Raw genomic sequence first — 13925 nt, forward strand, 5'->3', positions numbered from 1 at the left:
GTGGCCGCGGCGGTAATGGCGGCGCGTGTCTTGTTCGCCGAGCGCGTTTTGATTCTTTGAGAGGGAGGGGGGCTGTGTGGTGGCTCTTCCGCACCCGCAGGACTACACGCCGTATGCGCTTGCTTGTGCACCGTGTGTGTGTGAGAGGGCCACGGAGCACGACGCCGCTCCGGTGCCGTCGAGTTTATTGTTTGCCATTTTTGTGTCTGTGTGTTTGCGCGCACGATTTGTTGTTGGTTTGATGTCTTCTCACATGCGCTATCTGAACAGCAGTTCAAAAGACGTGACACGAAGCCTTCATCAGCGTGGATGTGCCGTCCCGTAGGCGGACTCGACTAATTTGTGGTCGTGCGCTGCTGTTTTTCTTTCCTTTTTTTTTTGCAGAGTCAGTCGACAGGGTTTTTTTCGTTTGTGTGTGGCCGTTTATCTTTGCGTGCCAGTCTTTCCAGCGCCGTATCGCGCTTGTCGCCTCACGACCACTCACGTCTGCTTATCATTCCACGTCGATCGTAGTGTCTCATTGTCTCTCTCTCTCTTTCTCTTTACGGGTGTACCCGCGGGGCCCCTTGCTCGACATCCTGCTCACCTGCTGATCTGTTCGGCGGCGGCATTCAGCGCCGTGCATGGAATGCAATAGACGCACTGTGGACATATCTGTGACGCAGTGACCATCTCCGAGGCACCCATTCACATCACATTTCTTGTTTGACGGAAATGTCGGCTGCGTTTATGGCCCAACTCCCGTTTATCGGGTCATCATCAACTCTCGGTTGGCAGCGCGACGATGTCGCGCGATCATATATGGAACACGTTTTGCATCGTGCCCGTGTGCTGCTCCCGCGTCGCGGCTGGCGCATCGGTCTCATCAAGGAATTCTACCCGCGCGGAGCGACCCTGCTTGGACTCAATGTGAATGCCGGCAGCGAGGTATGCATTCGCTTCCGTGTTCCCGGAAAGAAAAACGAGTTCCTACCATTTCATGAAGTGCTGTGCACAGCCTTGCACGAGTTCACGCACTGTGTGCACCCGAGGCACGATCGTGCCTTCTGGAACCTCTACTACGATTTGGTCAAGGAGTGCGAGGCGCTGGAAATTACCATGATCCAGCAGGGCATGCGGCTCTACCCAGCAATCTCCTCCACACCCATGAGCTGCTCCGGCACTGCGTCTCAGCAAAGCCGCTCTGATCGTGAGGGCAGCACTGCAGCAATGGTCAAGAGCGCTCGAGGTGGAGGCCGCCGCCTCGGTAACGGGGGCGCCAGAGGAGGCGGTAGGGAACGAGGAGGTGGGATGAGCACGGGCAGTCGCCATGTCACACAAACCATCATCATGACCGGTCGCGCCGCCTCCAGCAGCAGCTCCTCGCCGACGAGCAGTGCGGGTTTTCCTGGAGAGGGGCGCCGCCTCGGCGGCGGCGGTCCCCGACAGTACGGCACCCCGATCGGCTTCACCCCGACACGGGACGCGCTGCGCCGAATCCTTGCCGACGCGGCACAGAGACGTCTTGCGCGGACGCTGCCGTCAGCAGCAACGGTCACGCTGGGTTCGCAGCCTCTAGCTCTCTCACTTGACAGCGGCACTTTCCCGCAACAAGATGGGGGGCAATCTGAGGTGGATGACGGCGACGCGCCGGACTGCGTCCCGCATAGCCTTTCGGGCCACGAGGACGGTGGTGGCTGGAATTGCCCACGTTGCGCTTTCCGCAACGATGATAACGTGGTCGGTAGCTGCGCTTTCTGCGCTGATTGCGATGACGAGGACGAGGGGGAGGCGATATGGAGAAAGCGGCCTCGACTCGACAGCGATCACTCACCACTAGAAACGCCCACGATAGCCGTCCCCTCGGCCACCGCGTCGAAGACGGTGCCTGCGCAGCAGTCGCAGCAGCAGCAGGTCGAGTGCACCGCAGAAGAGCACTATATTGTCGTTAGCGACGAAGACGACAGCTAGCAGGCCAGGGAAAGCCTGCGTGGGGTGTGCCCTTGTTGGTGCAATCACCACTCTCACCCCCCCCCCGCTCTGACTCTCGCTTCTACTTATGCGTGCTTTTCAGTGCGCTACCGCAGCCAGACACGTTGCGTATTTTTCTCGCACGTGCTGCCGGTGCTCCGTCAACGCTATTTCTTAGCCCACTCTTAGAGGACGCCATTACTCGTCTTTTCGTTAAAGGGCACATGCCAAGTGCTGCAGCGCGTCCCAGCGTGCTGTGAGGAGCTCGAATCTGCTGCGGAGAGCCCTTGACTGCGACGATGCAGAGAAGGGTAACGGCAAAGAGGAATGCGCGATAGAGTTTCGTTAGAGATGCGTCCGTATTTTGTAACATGTGCGCCGGCAATCCTTGTGGCCGCCTCTCTCACTATGTGGCTGTGTTACTTTCTCTCGCTCTCCTCGGCACCCGACATCTCCTCCTGCGCATCCCGATGATACACACATCTCTGCTCGCACGGCGCAAACGCTTTGCCTCGCCACTCCCGCACACCTGCCCAATCACGTGCACATGCAGCGCAAGCGACAGACACAAAAAGAAGTCTTGAGCAGCGTAGTCGCCCCCCCCCTCTCCCCTCCCTCCCGCCCCCGGCCACGCAGCACTCACAACCGCATACTTCGTGTTCGTTGTAGACGACGGCACTCACCGCTCTCTCAGCATGAACAGAGACGGCGTAGAGGATGGCATCTACGTCAACTTCTTCGGCTTTGATGGGAAGGCCGCAATGCTGGCGTGCGACATGTACGGCATTCTTCCGGAAAACCTTCTCTACTTGCCCAAAAATATGTTTCTCCAGACGGGGGACGAGAGTGAGCAGGTTCTGCTGGTGCGGTACACCATGTGCGAACGTAGTCGCCAAGGCACCTTTCGCACCTTGCTCGGCGCCAAATCGAAGCTGATGGCGGAGGGTAAAGTGGAGGCGCTGTGGAAAGAGCGGTGCCGCACCTTGGCAGACGCGGCGCCGTGCCCACGCTTTACAGAAAAGCAACTGGAAGAGGCCGCCGCGGCACTTGACACAGACAGTGAAAGTGACGAGGAACGACAGGTCGACGAGCGCGGCATGCGAAAGCCGCCACCGCCGCTGCCGCCTGCGCCACCATTCGCCTCGGACGGCCCACGCGGCGAGGCAGCTGCAGAGGCCGCCGCCACGGAGAACGACGAATCGCCCACGCCAGTGACGGACACGCCGTTCGGCAGGGCGCCAGACTCGGAACCGCTGCCGCCGCCGCCCACGCAAGCCTCCTCCGACGCGGGCGGCGAGACACGGAGGGGCTCGGGCACCACAGCTACAAACGACAATGCCGCGCTCGCTGTCGACGCGAAACGCATGACGCAGGAGCTGCAGAACGACTGGAAGCAATACGACGTGGTCAAGTCGCTAGAACTGTCTCGGACACACAAGCTCTGCTCACAGCCGCCAAATATCCCGCAAGCGTACTTTCCGCGCTTGCTCGAGACGCTGAACATGGAGGAGAAAGAACTTGCCGCCGCGCAAAAGGAGCTCTCTCGCTACAGCAAGAAGGCAGCGAGGCGACTACGTGCGAGGCAGCAGGAGCGATCGAGTGGGCCCTCCGCCCCAGGGCGCAGCACCTCCCTCCCCCCTCTGTCCTCCTCCCCTTTGCAGAACCCCGCCGCCACCCACCTGCACCAGTCTGTGGAGCTGCGGAATCGTCGCGAGCTGGATGCCTTACATCGAGTGGCGCAAGCGCATCTGCGCTTTTTGAGCGAGCGCTACGAGCAAGGCCGCAGCATCGACGAGAAAATGGAGGGGGTGGCGACCCTTGGTACGCTGGAGCACATGCTGAAGTATCAAAAGTCCATCGGCATAGCTCCCGAGCTCGAGGACCGCATTCAGACCAGGATGGTGCGCGAGGAATCCCGCGCGGCGCTCCAACAGCAGCTACGGGAGTCGGAGTGGGAACGGGCGTATGCAATCGAGGAAAAGGCGCAACACGCGAAAGAGGTGCTGGAGCGGGAGCGGGAGAGGACGAAGGGCATCGCTGCTGAGGCACAGCGGACCCAGCGACTAATCACAGACTGGAAGCAGGTGGCAGCCCATCGCCAGCAAGAAACGCACTTGAACAGCGTCCTCCACCGAAGTGCCGTGCGGCATGCAAAGGCGGACACGTTCATTGAGACGAAGCGCGCGGCCGCCGGCATGTCGCGCTACTACCATGACCAACAAGAGGTACACCGCCGTCAGCTACGCGACACGATTCGAGACATGATGGTCAGCAAGAAATTTTCGGCAGACGGGGTGGACGATGAGGATGACGACGTCGTCGCATAAGAAGCGACTCTTCGCCTTCTTTCCACGTGAAAGTGGAAGCAGCGGGTGCACACGAGTCGATCGGCGCGCAAGCAAGCGCGCTGGCCTAATCGAGTTTTCCCTGTATGAGGAGTATCTTGCGCAGACTTTTCTACCTCTTATGTGTTTCCCCCTTTTCCTTTGCGCACGCCGCTCATGTATGCTATGACATTGTTTCTGGTTGGAATACTGAAATCAATTCGAAATGTGATGAGCTTCGACCTCACCTTCTCTCCGTCTTCGCTCGCCGCATTGCTATGGGTGGTGGTGGCGGTGGCTTCAGGCACACCGAGGACAGAAGTTTTGAAGATGATAAATGGGGCATTTGTGCAGCCCTCTGGGTGTGTTTTTTTGTTTGTTTCGTTTTTTTATCCGGGCGCGCGTGTGTGTGCGTGTTGTTCCTGACATGCATGAGCATGCCTTTCCTTCTCTCTCCCTTTTCTGGTTGTGGTGGTGTTAACTTCTTCCTCCTCCTCTCACCACCACTATCACCACCCCGTTTTGTCGCCCGTTTCTGGTGAGCTGATTCTTAGCTTGTCCGGATGCGCTTCATGTAAAGCACGGAGGTGTGTGTTGTGCACGTATTCGCCTCGGTGTCCTTGGGAGATGTGTGCCATCGCGTGCTATCCTTTTCCAACGTCACTACAGACGTGGGCCCCCAAGAAAAGGACTAGGAAAGAGAGCGACGCCTTAGTGTGGTTGTGCTGGGAGAACCAGCGTCTCCCAGCGTAGCTTCATGCACAACGAGACCTGCTCCTGTGTGACAATGCTGTCTCTTCTGCGACGACTGCGCATCGTCACCAAAACGAATCCTTGTATGCAGCGTTGGTTTTGCTTTTCCTCCCTTCCAGTGTTATGTGGGTGTGTGGGCGTCTCGTCATAGACCCTCCGCTGGCGCGCGACCTTCGTGTATATCCGAAGGAAGTACTTTGTGTGGCTGTGGACCGCCGCTGTCCGTCCGCTGTGGCACCTGCATGTTGCTCGCTAGCCTGTCGTGTCACTCTTCTGCGCTGCCTTTTTCTTTTCGACCTGTGCATACTTGTCTTGTGAGAGCGCTTCTGCTTTCTTGCATCGCGGCGCATGGAACCACACGTCGTTCCAGAGGCCGTGCCGATAATATATATATATATGTACGAAACGCCGCCGCTCCGCTTAACCAGCGACGAACAAGACGTAAACGAACAGAAACTGATCAACGACCGTTTAGAGTCTCTGACTCACAAGCGCCATGACGCACACGACGGTGGTCACGAGCCCCAAGTTGGATCCAGCCCTCTACGAGAAGATGCAGCACACAGACCCGCTGCCGCAGTCGGAAAGTGTGCTTCTGCCCTCCAAGACGGTCCTAACTCCAGTGCGCAAGTCAGACAAAAGCCGGCTGCCCCTTTGCGTCGACAAGGGCGCCTCAAAGGAGAACGAGGAGGAGGAACAGAAGATGGGGCCGCTTCTGCGAATTGCGACGACAGAGGTGCCGTCGCGCACTGGCGTCATGACGCCACTGTCATCGCGGCATCTCTCGGTTTCCTGCGTCCCTGTGGAGGCGACGACCTGTGCAAATCGACCTCTGGCCAAAGCTCCCCAGAGACTCTGCATAGGTCGAGTAGCGGCGCTGCGTCCACCAAACGACACGTCGGTTCCCGGCGCCGCCGTGCGCGATGGCCAGAGCTTCTTGCTTGACAGATGCAAGCCTACCGCCAGAGACATGGTGGTGGAGCTGCACGTCTACGACCTCTCACATGGACATCTGAAGCGGTATGGGCAGGAGTTGGTTGGCCTAGAAATGCCCGGCGTCTATCACTCCGGCATTGTATGCTACGGGGTCGAGGTGTACTTTGAGGGCGGCATCGGCATCGCCGCGGCGGGCCGCACGCGTTTCGGTAGCAAGTACCGCACGCACAACCTCGGCGTGACAAAGAAGCCTGTCTCAGAGTTCTTCCGGTGGATCGGTGTGCGGGCCATTCACGTTAATCAGATCCACGACTACCACCCGGTGCGGCACAACTGCCATCACTTCTCCCACGAGGCAGCGCGGTTTTTGCTTGGCGAGAGCGTGTCCATTCCAAAGTATCTCTTCAGCACCGTGGACAATCTTGTGAAGACGGAGGTTGGTGCTTCCGTTGCGGAGGTCATGACTCTTACCACCCACGGCATGCAGAGTAGCATCGCGCGGCAGATGCGCTCCCGCACCTTGGAGCGGCAGTGCAGCATCGATATGCAACTCAGCGCCTCGACAGCCTGCGGTGTCATGACACTGCCGCCGACGGCAGCAGTGCTCTTTCGTCCCAGCGACCTCCACCTTGCAAAACGGCTTGTCCTTGACCTCAGCCCGTACGTGAAGGGGCTAATCAAGAGAAAGCACATGAAGCCCGCTGCATTGGCGGTGCTGGAAGGGATGGCATGCGCGCTGATGGAGGGCACTGATTCCCTTGCGCCGAAGCTGCTGTTGAACTACGTGGAGATAGTCACGGAGTCTCTCTTGCGCAGCCCGTTGGTGACCTGGGGGCCTATCTTCAACGGGCTCCGAGTGGCAGTGCTGCATAAGTTGTGCCTCATCAACTGTGTATTTCACACGAACCTGATGTCGATGCTGATGCTCGCGGCGCGCGACTTTCTCCGCTTATTGCCCGACGGGCGCGTGGCGTTCCTTCGGCTGGCGTGCAACTTTGCCTGCGGCGCCTACGGCGCTATCGTCTACAGCGAAACTCGATACCGCGATGCCTGGGTGTCGATCGTTGGCCTAGGCCTCATGGATAGCAGCAGTATTGTCGTGTACACAGCTGCGTGCCTGGCCTTGAACCTAGCGCTCGGCATTGTCACCACTTCAAATCTGCCCCTGAAGCGTGACATGACGCAGCAGGCCGACGAACACTACGCGCTGCGGCTCGTGACGCTTCTGCTGTACAACCTACGCCACCGCAGCGCAGATCAGCTGCCGGAGCCGTCCTTCAACATGATCTTGATGGCACTCTACCGGCTTGCCTCCAGCAACACAGCGGCGCTGGAGTACGTCGTGTCACACCCCTTCAAGCCACAGTACAGCGAGCTCCTCGACCGGTGTGGTTCGAACGAAAGCCGGGCCCTCGTGTGCCTCCTCCAAACCCTAGAAGATCTTTACGCATAAATCTCTACTGCTACGTCCGACTGGTTCCTGAATCACCGCGGAAGGTTTTTTTTTGTTGCTTGCTGACTCAGTGAAAACTCTCTGCGGTCGCGCCACTTCCCCACCCTCTCCCTCTGCTTTATTCTGTGGCAGCGGGTGTTCTACTCCCCCGATGACCGGGCACCCACGGCATTGCATGCTGTCTCAGAGCCCAGCGGCCTCCCCCCTCTCTCCCCACTCCTTTCTGGGGAAGCCAAGCAGCCCACCCGACTCTCCCCCTGCTATCCTCCGCCAAATGCCGAGCCACCTCTGGCTGTTGGCACGATCAGGCACCTACGACGTAAGGCAGCGGGGGTGGAGGAGGAGGAGGAGGGGGTCTGAGCGGTGCATCGCTGCTGACGTCGGCGGTCCGGTGCTGGACGGCGTGGCGTCGCAGCGGCCCGCGATCGTGTCAGCAGGGCGGCGCCATCCATAGGAGTTTAGGCGGCGTGCCAGCGTGGCTCGGACGTATCCCCTCCCCCCGCCACCCCTCCCCTCGGCCCTCACACGGCCTACTAGTGTGGGTGGGTGGGTGGGGGGCTGAGTGCCACCGCCGATGAGGGGGCAGGGATGCGCCAGGGGTGGCGACGGGGCATGATGGACGCGGCTGTGAGGGACCCTGCGCTGCGGGCCTCTGGGTATGGTTTGAGGCGGAGGCGGTGTTCCGATGACAGAGTCGGCGCGTTGCTGTAAGGCTATTGCAGCGCTGCTTCGCACGACGCGATGGGGAGGAGGGGGCCTGCGGCAGGCCGGGTGCCGAGTGAAGTGTAACGCATGCTCTGCAGCAGAGAACGGGCACGCTGAACGGAAAAACGAAAGGGGTGCAATCATCATGCCGTTTGTTAACCACTGCTCGCTCTCGTCGTATGGTACCGCATCGGGTGCGTGCTTGCGGGAGCGAGGAAGGCGGCAAAGCAAGTGGAGCTGTGAGAGACTTGCTGGTGCGCACGCTGTTAGAGCTCGAGAAAAGGGGAAGAGCGGAAACGTCGCGGAAGCGATCCACTTTGGTGGCGATTCGCCCTCGTTTCAACAGGGACCAGCATGCAACTGGACTGATGCGGCGCGGACTGCTACTGCACCGGCTCAAGCCGCCCAACTACCCCGTAGGGGAAACTATCTTGGATAGCATCATGCTTTGCATTGCCAGTCTTCCGCGATTCGCACGTCTACTCTTCGCTGCCGATTCTTCTCATTTTTCTGTTGGCCTGTCTTCTTCACCTCCGCTCTCTCCTGTTGGTGCTGCGTGTCCGCGCAGATTGTAGCGCAGGTGGAGCATTGCCGGTGTCCGGGTGCAGCACTCAACCACCAAAATAGAAGGACGGCTTTGAGGGCAGGGCCGCAGGACTACTCCGTGACGTCGTGGAACGCACCTGCACGTTTTGCTACTCCACAGCAGTTCACCAACGCATCTGGCCAGTCCTCCGCCGTCGTTGTCCACGTGCACGCCTCCCAACTCTTCTAAACAGCAGCCGCTGCCGGGCCTAAAGCACAACTGCTGCTCACCCCGACCGCATAGCCATCATGCTCCACACGGCCGTGGCGCCGTTGTTGCCGGCCTCGGTGGTGACGCACACCGTCTCTGGTTATTTTCTCCCCGACTCGTCTGCGGCGCAGAAGGAGAAAGAGGTGGTGGCAATTCGACAGAATCACCTCACCTTGTATCGCGTAAAGCGCACGCCTCACGCCTGCGCTGCTGCAGGGCTGCCGCCAGCGGAGCAGCTCGGTCAGGTGGCGGAGGTTTCCCTGCACGCGCCACCGCTAGCGGCCGCAACATGCCGCCCTCTCCGGACCACCTCCGACGTCTTGGTACTTCTTTTCGATGACTTCCACGTATCCTTCCTGCAGTACAACCCGGTCACAGTTCAGTTCGACACGGTGGCTCTCGTGCAGTTAGATGACCGTCAGCTGTGCCTCGACCGGTGCCCGCTCAGCGCGATGCTGCGGGTGGACGAGACAGGGACGTACGTTGCCGTCCTAGCCAAGCGGAGCGACCTCTTCTTCTTCCCGGTGTTGGAGATGATAGATCAGCAGGCGATGGCACAGGTGCAGGCGGAAAATGCGGCCGCGAACGCTTCGAACTCGGATATGCACTCCGCTGCCTTCGCGGGCAACGAGGAGGCTGCTGTGACGAAGACCTCTGGTACGGCGACGGCAGCAGCCCCGAAGCCAACAGTGGCACTCAATGCTTGGGGAGACGAGGACGAGGACGACGACTACGACGAAGCGCCGAACCCGCGCAAGCAGCTGGAGGCCGCGAAGAGCGAGCAGTCCGTTTCCGAAAAAACAATGGCAGGGGACGATAGCGCTGTGGCGTTCGGAGCAGCCTCCGCGGGGCCTGGAACAGCGTCGTCGCAGAAGGTGACGCAGGGCGGTGTCACCTCGTTGTTGCTGCGTGTTGGTACAGTGACGCACTGGCGCCTGCAAGATGTGAAGACCGCGCTGCGCAACATCCGCGACGTCCAGTTCGTCGAGTCGGCTGGCGAGCCCTTGCTGGCGTTTCTGTTTGAGAAGCAGCCGACGTGGGCAGGGCGAGTGAAGCTGCTGGAGTGGCGCAGCAAGACGGTAGAGTCGCATATGCTAACCTGCTCGATCGAGTGGATGAAAGTGACACTGGCGAACTCCACGGCGCCGCACATGCTCTCTCTCAGCGAGGTGGATGGGCTGCCGTACGACGTGACGAGCATGACGCCGCTTCCGGCCTTCCAGGATGTACCGTCCGCCGTGTTTTGCGTGAGTCGCAACATGATGGTGCACGTGAGCACAAAGAGCGGCTACGGTGTGTACGTGAACGCTACCGGTGAGGAGCAGGCGCGCAGTTTGAAGTCTTCAGCGGTGAGTTTGGAAGCGGTGCAGTGGCGTAGCGCGTCGCAGGCACTGTCTACCGACCTTGTGAAGGTGAACCTGAACTTTGCGAACGCCACGTCCGTGCTCGTCTCGCAGTCGGCGACGACGCAGAGAGCGCCGGTGGTGGCTGCTGGTGCTGCTGCGGCTGCAGATGGTCACATCCAACGGCTGCTGGTCGTAACAGAGGAAGAGGGGACCGTCGTGGACGTGCACTTGCAGAGCCACGGCTACACGGTGGGTAGCATCAGTGCGGAAATCGTGATGACCGGCTGCTTCGGCTCCTCGTACGCTTCCATCGACCCCACAAGGTTCTTTCTCGGCGCCCTGAACGGTGACTCTCGTTTCATCGTCAGCACCCCGCGCGACCCATGCAAAGTGCTGCAGAAGTTTCTCGGCATCGGACCCGTGCGGGACGTCGACATTGTGGACACCACCACCGCCGCCGCGGAGACGCAGGAGGACACACTCGATCCGTCCATTGAAGCCTCCCCCTACGCAGACCTCTTCCGCAGCGTGGAGCTCGAAGCGGTGCCGGCCATGACGGCGGCGCAGCGAAAGGCGGTGATGGACATTGCTCTGTGCTCCGGCAGCGGCTCGGCGGGAAGTCTCTCCATCTTGCGGCGATCAATCCGGAGTCGTGTGGTGCGGCAGGAGGAGCTGAACGCCATCTCTGTCTTCTTTTTGGAGCCCACCAACGCCGATGCCCGCAAGCGACCGCGAGACATCGGCAACGAGGGAGGCAGGGGAGATGCGCCCCCCGCGTCGACGGTCGGCGGCGGCGCCGCGCCGCACCCACACCTACTCATCAGCGGCTCGAACTTTTCCATTCTCTTTGCGGTGCGCAGCGACTCGGTGCAGCAGGTTCGCGGGGCTGCTCTCAGTATGGCGGCTCGCACCGTATACGCCGTGCATCTGGACTGGATGCCAGGTCTGCTGCAGGTAACGGAGACGGAGCTGCGACTTCTGTCCGCCGACGGCAAGCGCCGACTGTCAAGCACCGAGTTCCTCACGCTACCGGCGATACAGCGAGCCAGCAGCCAGGGCGCCGCGGCAAACGTGGCCCTCTCTGCCCTGTTGGTCGCGGAAATGCGCTGCGTCCTTGTCCGCTTCACAGATGGACAGCTGCTTTCGTTCCGCCTGGAGGATGCCAAGGCGATGTCAATGGCGACCCTGCTCCTAGAGAGAGTGACGGCCGTCGCGTGGTGGGGGTCGGCTGCGAGGCACCTGCAGCAACGTCAGCACGCGCTGGTGGTTGTGCAAAACATGGACCTGGTTTTGTACACGCTGCAGTCGCCGCAAGCGGTGCAGCAGGCGTCGAGTTTCCCGAACTTTGCTCTCATCCCGCCCTTTGCGATGGAGGGGGTCGAGACGCCAGTGGTGAAGCTGCGTGAGCGGCTGAAAGCAGAGCCGCTGCCGACTGTCACGCATCTCGCCGTCTTTGATCAGCACGAGGACCCCGCCGCGTCAGCTGCGCCGACGGAGGCGACTCTCGTGATGATTCTGTCATCCGGGGAGCTAGTGACGTACCGGGTTGTCCCTGCTGATGCCAACGGTCCACGGAGGTGCGTGAAGGTGATTTACCACATCCTTGACGTCGCGCCGGAGGTGGATGTGGTGGAGTCGATCGAGGCTCGCAAGAAGCGTCTGCAGGAAGAGCGGGCGCACCTGGCGAGTGTCACGCAGCAGATGCGCCACTGCAGCGAGCGGCTGGTGCCATTCCGTGGCCTCCAGGACCGGCACAAAGGCATCTACGTCTGCGGCCAGACGCCGGTGTTCCTCGTGTACCATGCTGCCACGAATCAGCTTGTCTGCACCCGGCATCACGCCACGAACGCGGTGCGCGGCTTCGCGCCGTTCCACTCGCGGCATGTGCATGGCGGTTTCGTCTACTGCGGCGAGGGCTTCGTGCACTTTGCGACGATGCAGCCCTTCGGCGAGCTGCTTGGCAGCAGCGGGTGGTGGCTTGAGCGGGTGCGGCTTGGGTGCACGCCCCACCAGGTCATTTACTCCCCCGCGGCGCACGGGTGCTTTGTCGTGGCGTCGCGGCCGCAGCCGTTTTCCCCGAAGAGGGCGCCCTTCGACGTGCAGCTGCGCATGGTCGAGGACGAGGAGGGCAATCGCGTGCCGCACGTCATAGAGCCCGTCTCGCTGCCGCCCCTGTCCGCCACTTCCGGCTCACCCGTGCCAACGAATGAGCGCTATGAGGTGCAGTTCTTCTCGACGCTGGATTGGCAGTGCATGGGTCGCCTTGTGCTGGACGTAAATGAGAAGGTGCTCTCCGCGACGCTGATGCAGGTGACCCGTGACACAACTATGGACGCGGCGAACCGGTCTACGACGGCGCCGGTGTGCGCACTGGCAACGGCGTACCCGCTGGGCGAGGATGTCACGACCCGCGGACGCATCTTGCTGCTGACAACGTCGCAGCAGGGTGGCCAAGGGATGCAGCAGCTGCGCACCTTACACGAGGAGCCAATGAAGGGCCCCGTCACCGCCATCACGAGGGTCGGCGAAGATTGCGTCGCGGTTGCCGTGGGCGGCACCGTACGTGTGTATCGCTACGACACGAACAAGAGCACCATGGAGACCATGGCAATCTTGTACGCCGGGGCCTACGTAACGTGCTTGCAAGCATTTCGCAACTACCTCGTCATCGGGGACTTGTTCAACTCCGTCCTCTTCGCCCGCTACAGCGAAGAAATCCACACCATCACGATTCTTGGGCGGGACACAAATGCCATCTCGGTCGTTTCGAATGACATGCTGTACCACGACACTCGCTTCGGCCTCCTCGTCACGGACGACGCGCGCAATCTCGTGTGCATGAGCTACAAGCCGCGCGTACTGGAGGAGCCCGGCAAGCCGCCGAAGATACTGGAGTCGCTTCTGACCGTCACTGGCGAGTACCGACTGGCGGGCGGCGTGCTACTCAAGATGATGCGGCTGCGTGCCGCCTCGACGCGCAACAGCAGCGTCGCTATCTACGTCACTAACATGGGTGAGATCGGCTACCTGGTACCGCTCGGCGATCAGACGAGTCGAACTGGGCAATGGGTAGGGCGCCGCTTGCAGAGCGAGGTGGCCCACGCTGGCGGCCTGCCGCCGCGCATGTTCCTTGGCTTTCCACAGGACGATCCGCTGCGCTCCCTCAAAGGTGAAGAGTGGATGCTGCATGTCCCCCTGTTGGAGCAGTTGTACCGCCAAGACCTGCGCACGCGCAAGCTGGTTGCTTCAGCGGCCCAAACGCAGCTAGAGCGCGTCATGAACGTCGGCGCCACCGTCTCGGCGGAGCTCGGGCACATTTGAGGAAACGAACGCACAAGAAGGGCGCTGCGTGCGTGGCGCTAGCGCAGAGGGTTGTGTGTCTGCGTGTGTGTAATGGGCCGTTTTTTTTTTATGTTCTTGTTAACTGTCACCACAAATCGGTGTTAGGGAGGTGCGCGGTGGTGTTGGTCCCCGAGCGTGAATGGCAAAGGAGAAGCCCATCTGGCAAGAGGACCAATCCATGCCAACTCAGAAGAAAGCGAACGGCACACGTGTGCGCGGTGGCGCTCGCGCATCGTCGGGGATGATACTCAAAAAGAGGCGTTGTCGTGTTCTCTCGACAAAGGGCGCAGTGCCTGGAGAACGTGGCATATCCGAGGGTG

The 13925-nt window shown here is 60.6% G+C and overlaps 4 protein-coding genes across 4 annotated transcripts; all 4 read left to right on the forward strand.

Annotated features, from left to right (window-relative positions):
• Nucleotides 1-801: 801 nt before the first annotated feature.
• LINJ_32_1370 (conserved hypothetical protein) lies at nucleotides 802-1950 on the forward strand (the record flags this gene model as incomplete). The annotated part of the gene is made up of 1 exon (XM_001467780.1): nucleotides 802-1950. One exon carries the CDS (start codon nucleotides 802-804, stop codon nucleotides 1948-1950), a length of 1149 nt encoding a protein of 382 aa, XP_001467817.1.
• A 695-nt stretch (nucleotides 1951-2645) lies between these two features.
• Nucleotides 2646-4277, forward strand: LINJ_32_1380 (conserved hypothetical protein; the record flags this gene model as incomplete). Its single annotated transcript, XM_001467781.1, has 1 exon — nucleotides 2646-4277. One exon carries the CDS (start codon nucleotides 2646-2648, stop codon nucleotides 4275-4277), a length of 1632 nt encoding a protein of 543 aa, XP_001467818.1.
• Nucleotides 4278-5523: 1246 nt separating this feature from the next.
• Nucleotides 5524-7416, forward strand: LINJ_32_1390 (conserved hypothetical protein; the record flags this gene model as incomplete). The annotated part of the gene is made up of 1 exon (XM_001467782.1): nucleotides 5524-7416. The coding sequence occupies one exon, from the start codon at nucleotides 5524-5526 to the stop codon at nucleotides 7414-7416; it is 1893 nt and encodes a 630-aa protein (XP_001467819.1).
• Nucleotides 7417-8955: 1539 nt separating this feature from the next.
• On the forward strand, nucleotides 8956-13584 carry LINJ_32_1400 (cleavage and polyadenylation specificity factor-like protein; the record flags this gene model as incomplete). The annotated part of the gene is made up of 1 exon (XM_001467787.1): nucleotides 8956-13584. The coding sequence occupies one exon, from the start codon at nucleotides 8956-8958 to the stop codon at nucleotides 13582-13584; it is 4629 nt and encodes a 1542-aa protein (XP_001467824.1).
• Nucleotides 13585-13925: the final 341 nt, after the last annotated feature.

This window comes from Leishmania infantum, chromosome 32 (genome assembly GCF_000002875.2).
Source record: "Leishmania infantum JPCM5 genome chromosome 32".
NCBI classification, from domain to species: Eukaryota; Euglenozoa; class Kinetoplastea; order Trypanosomatida; family Trypanosomatidae; genus Leishmania; species Leishmania infantum.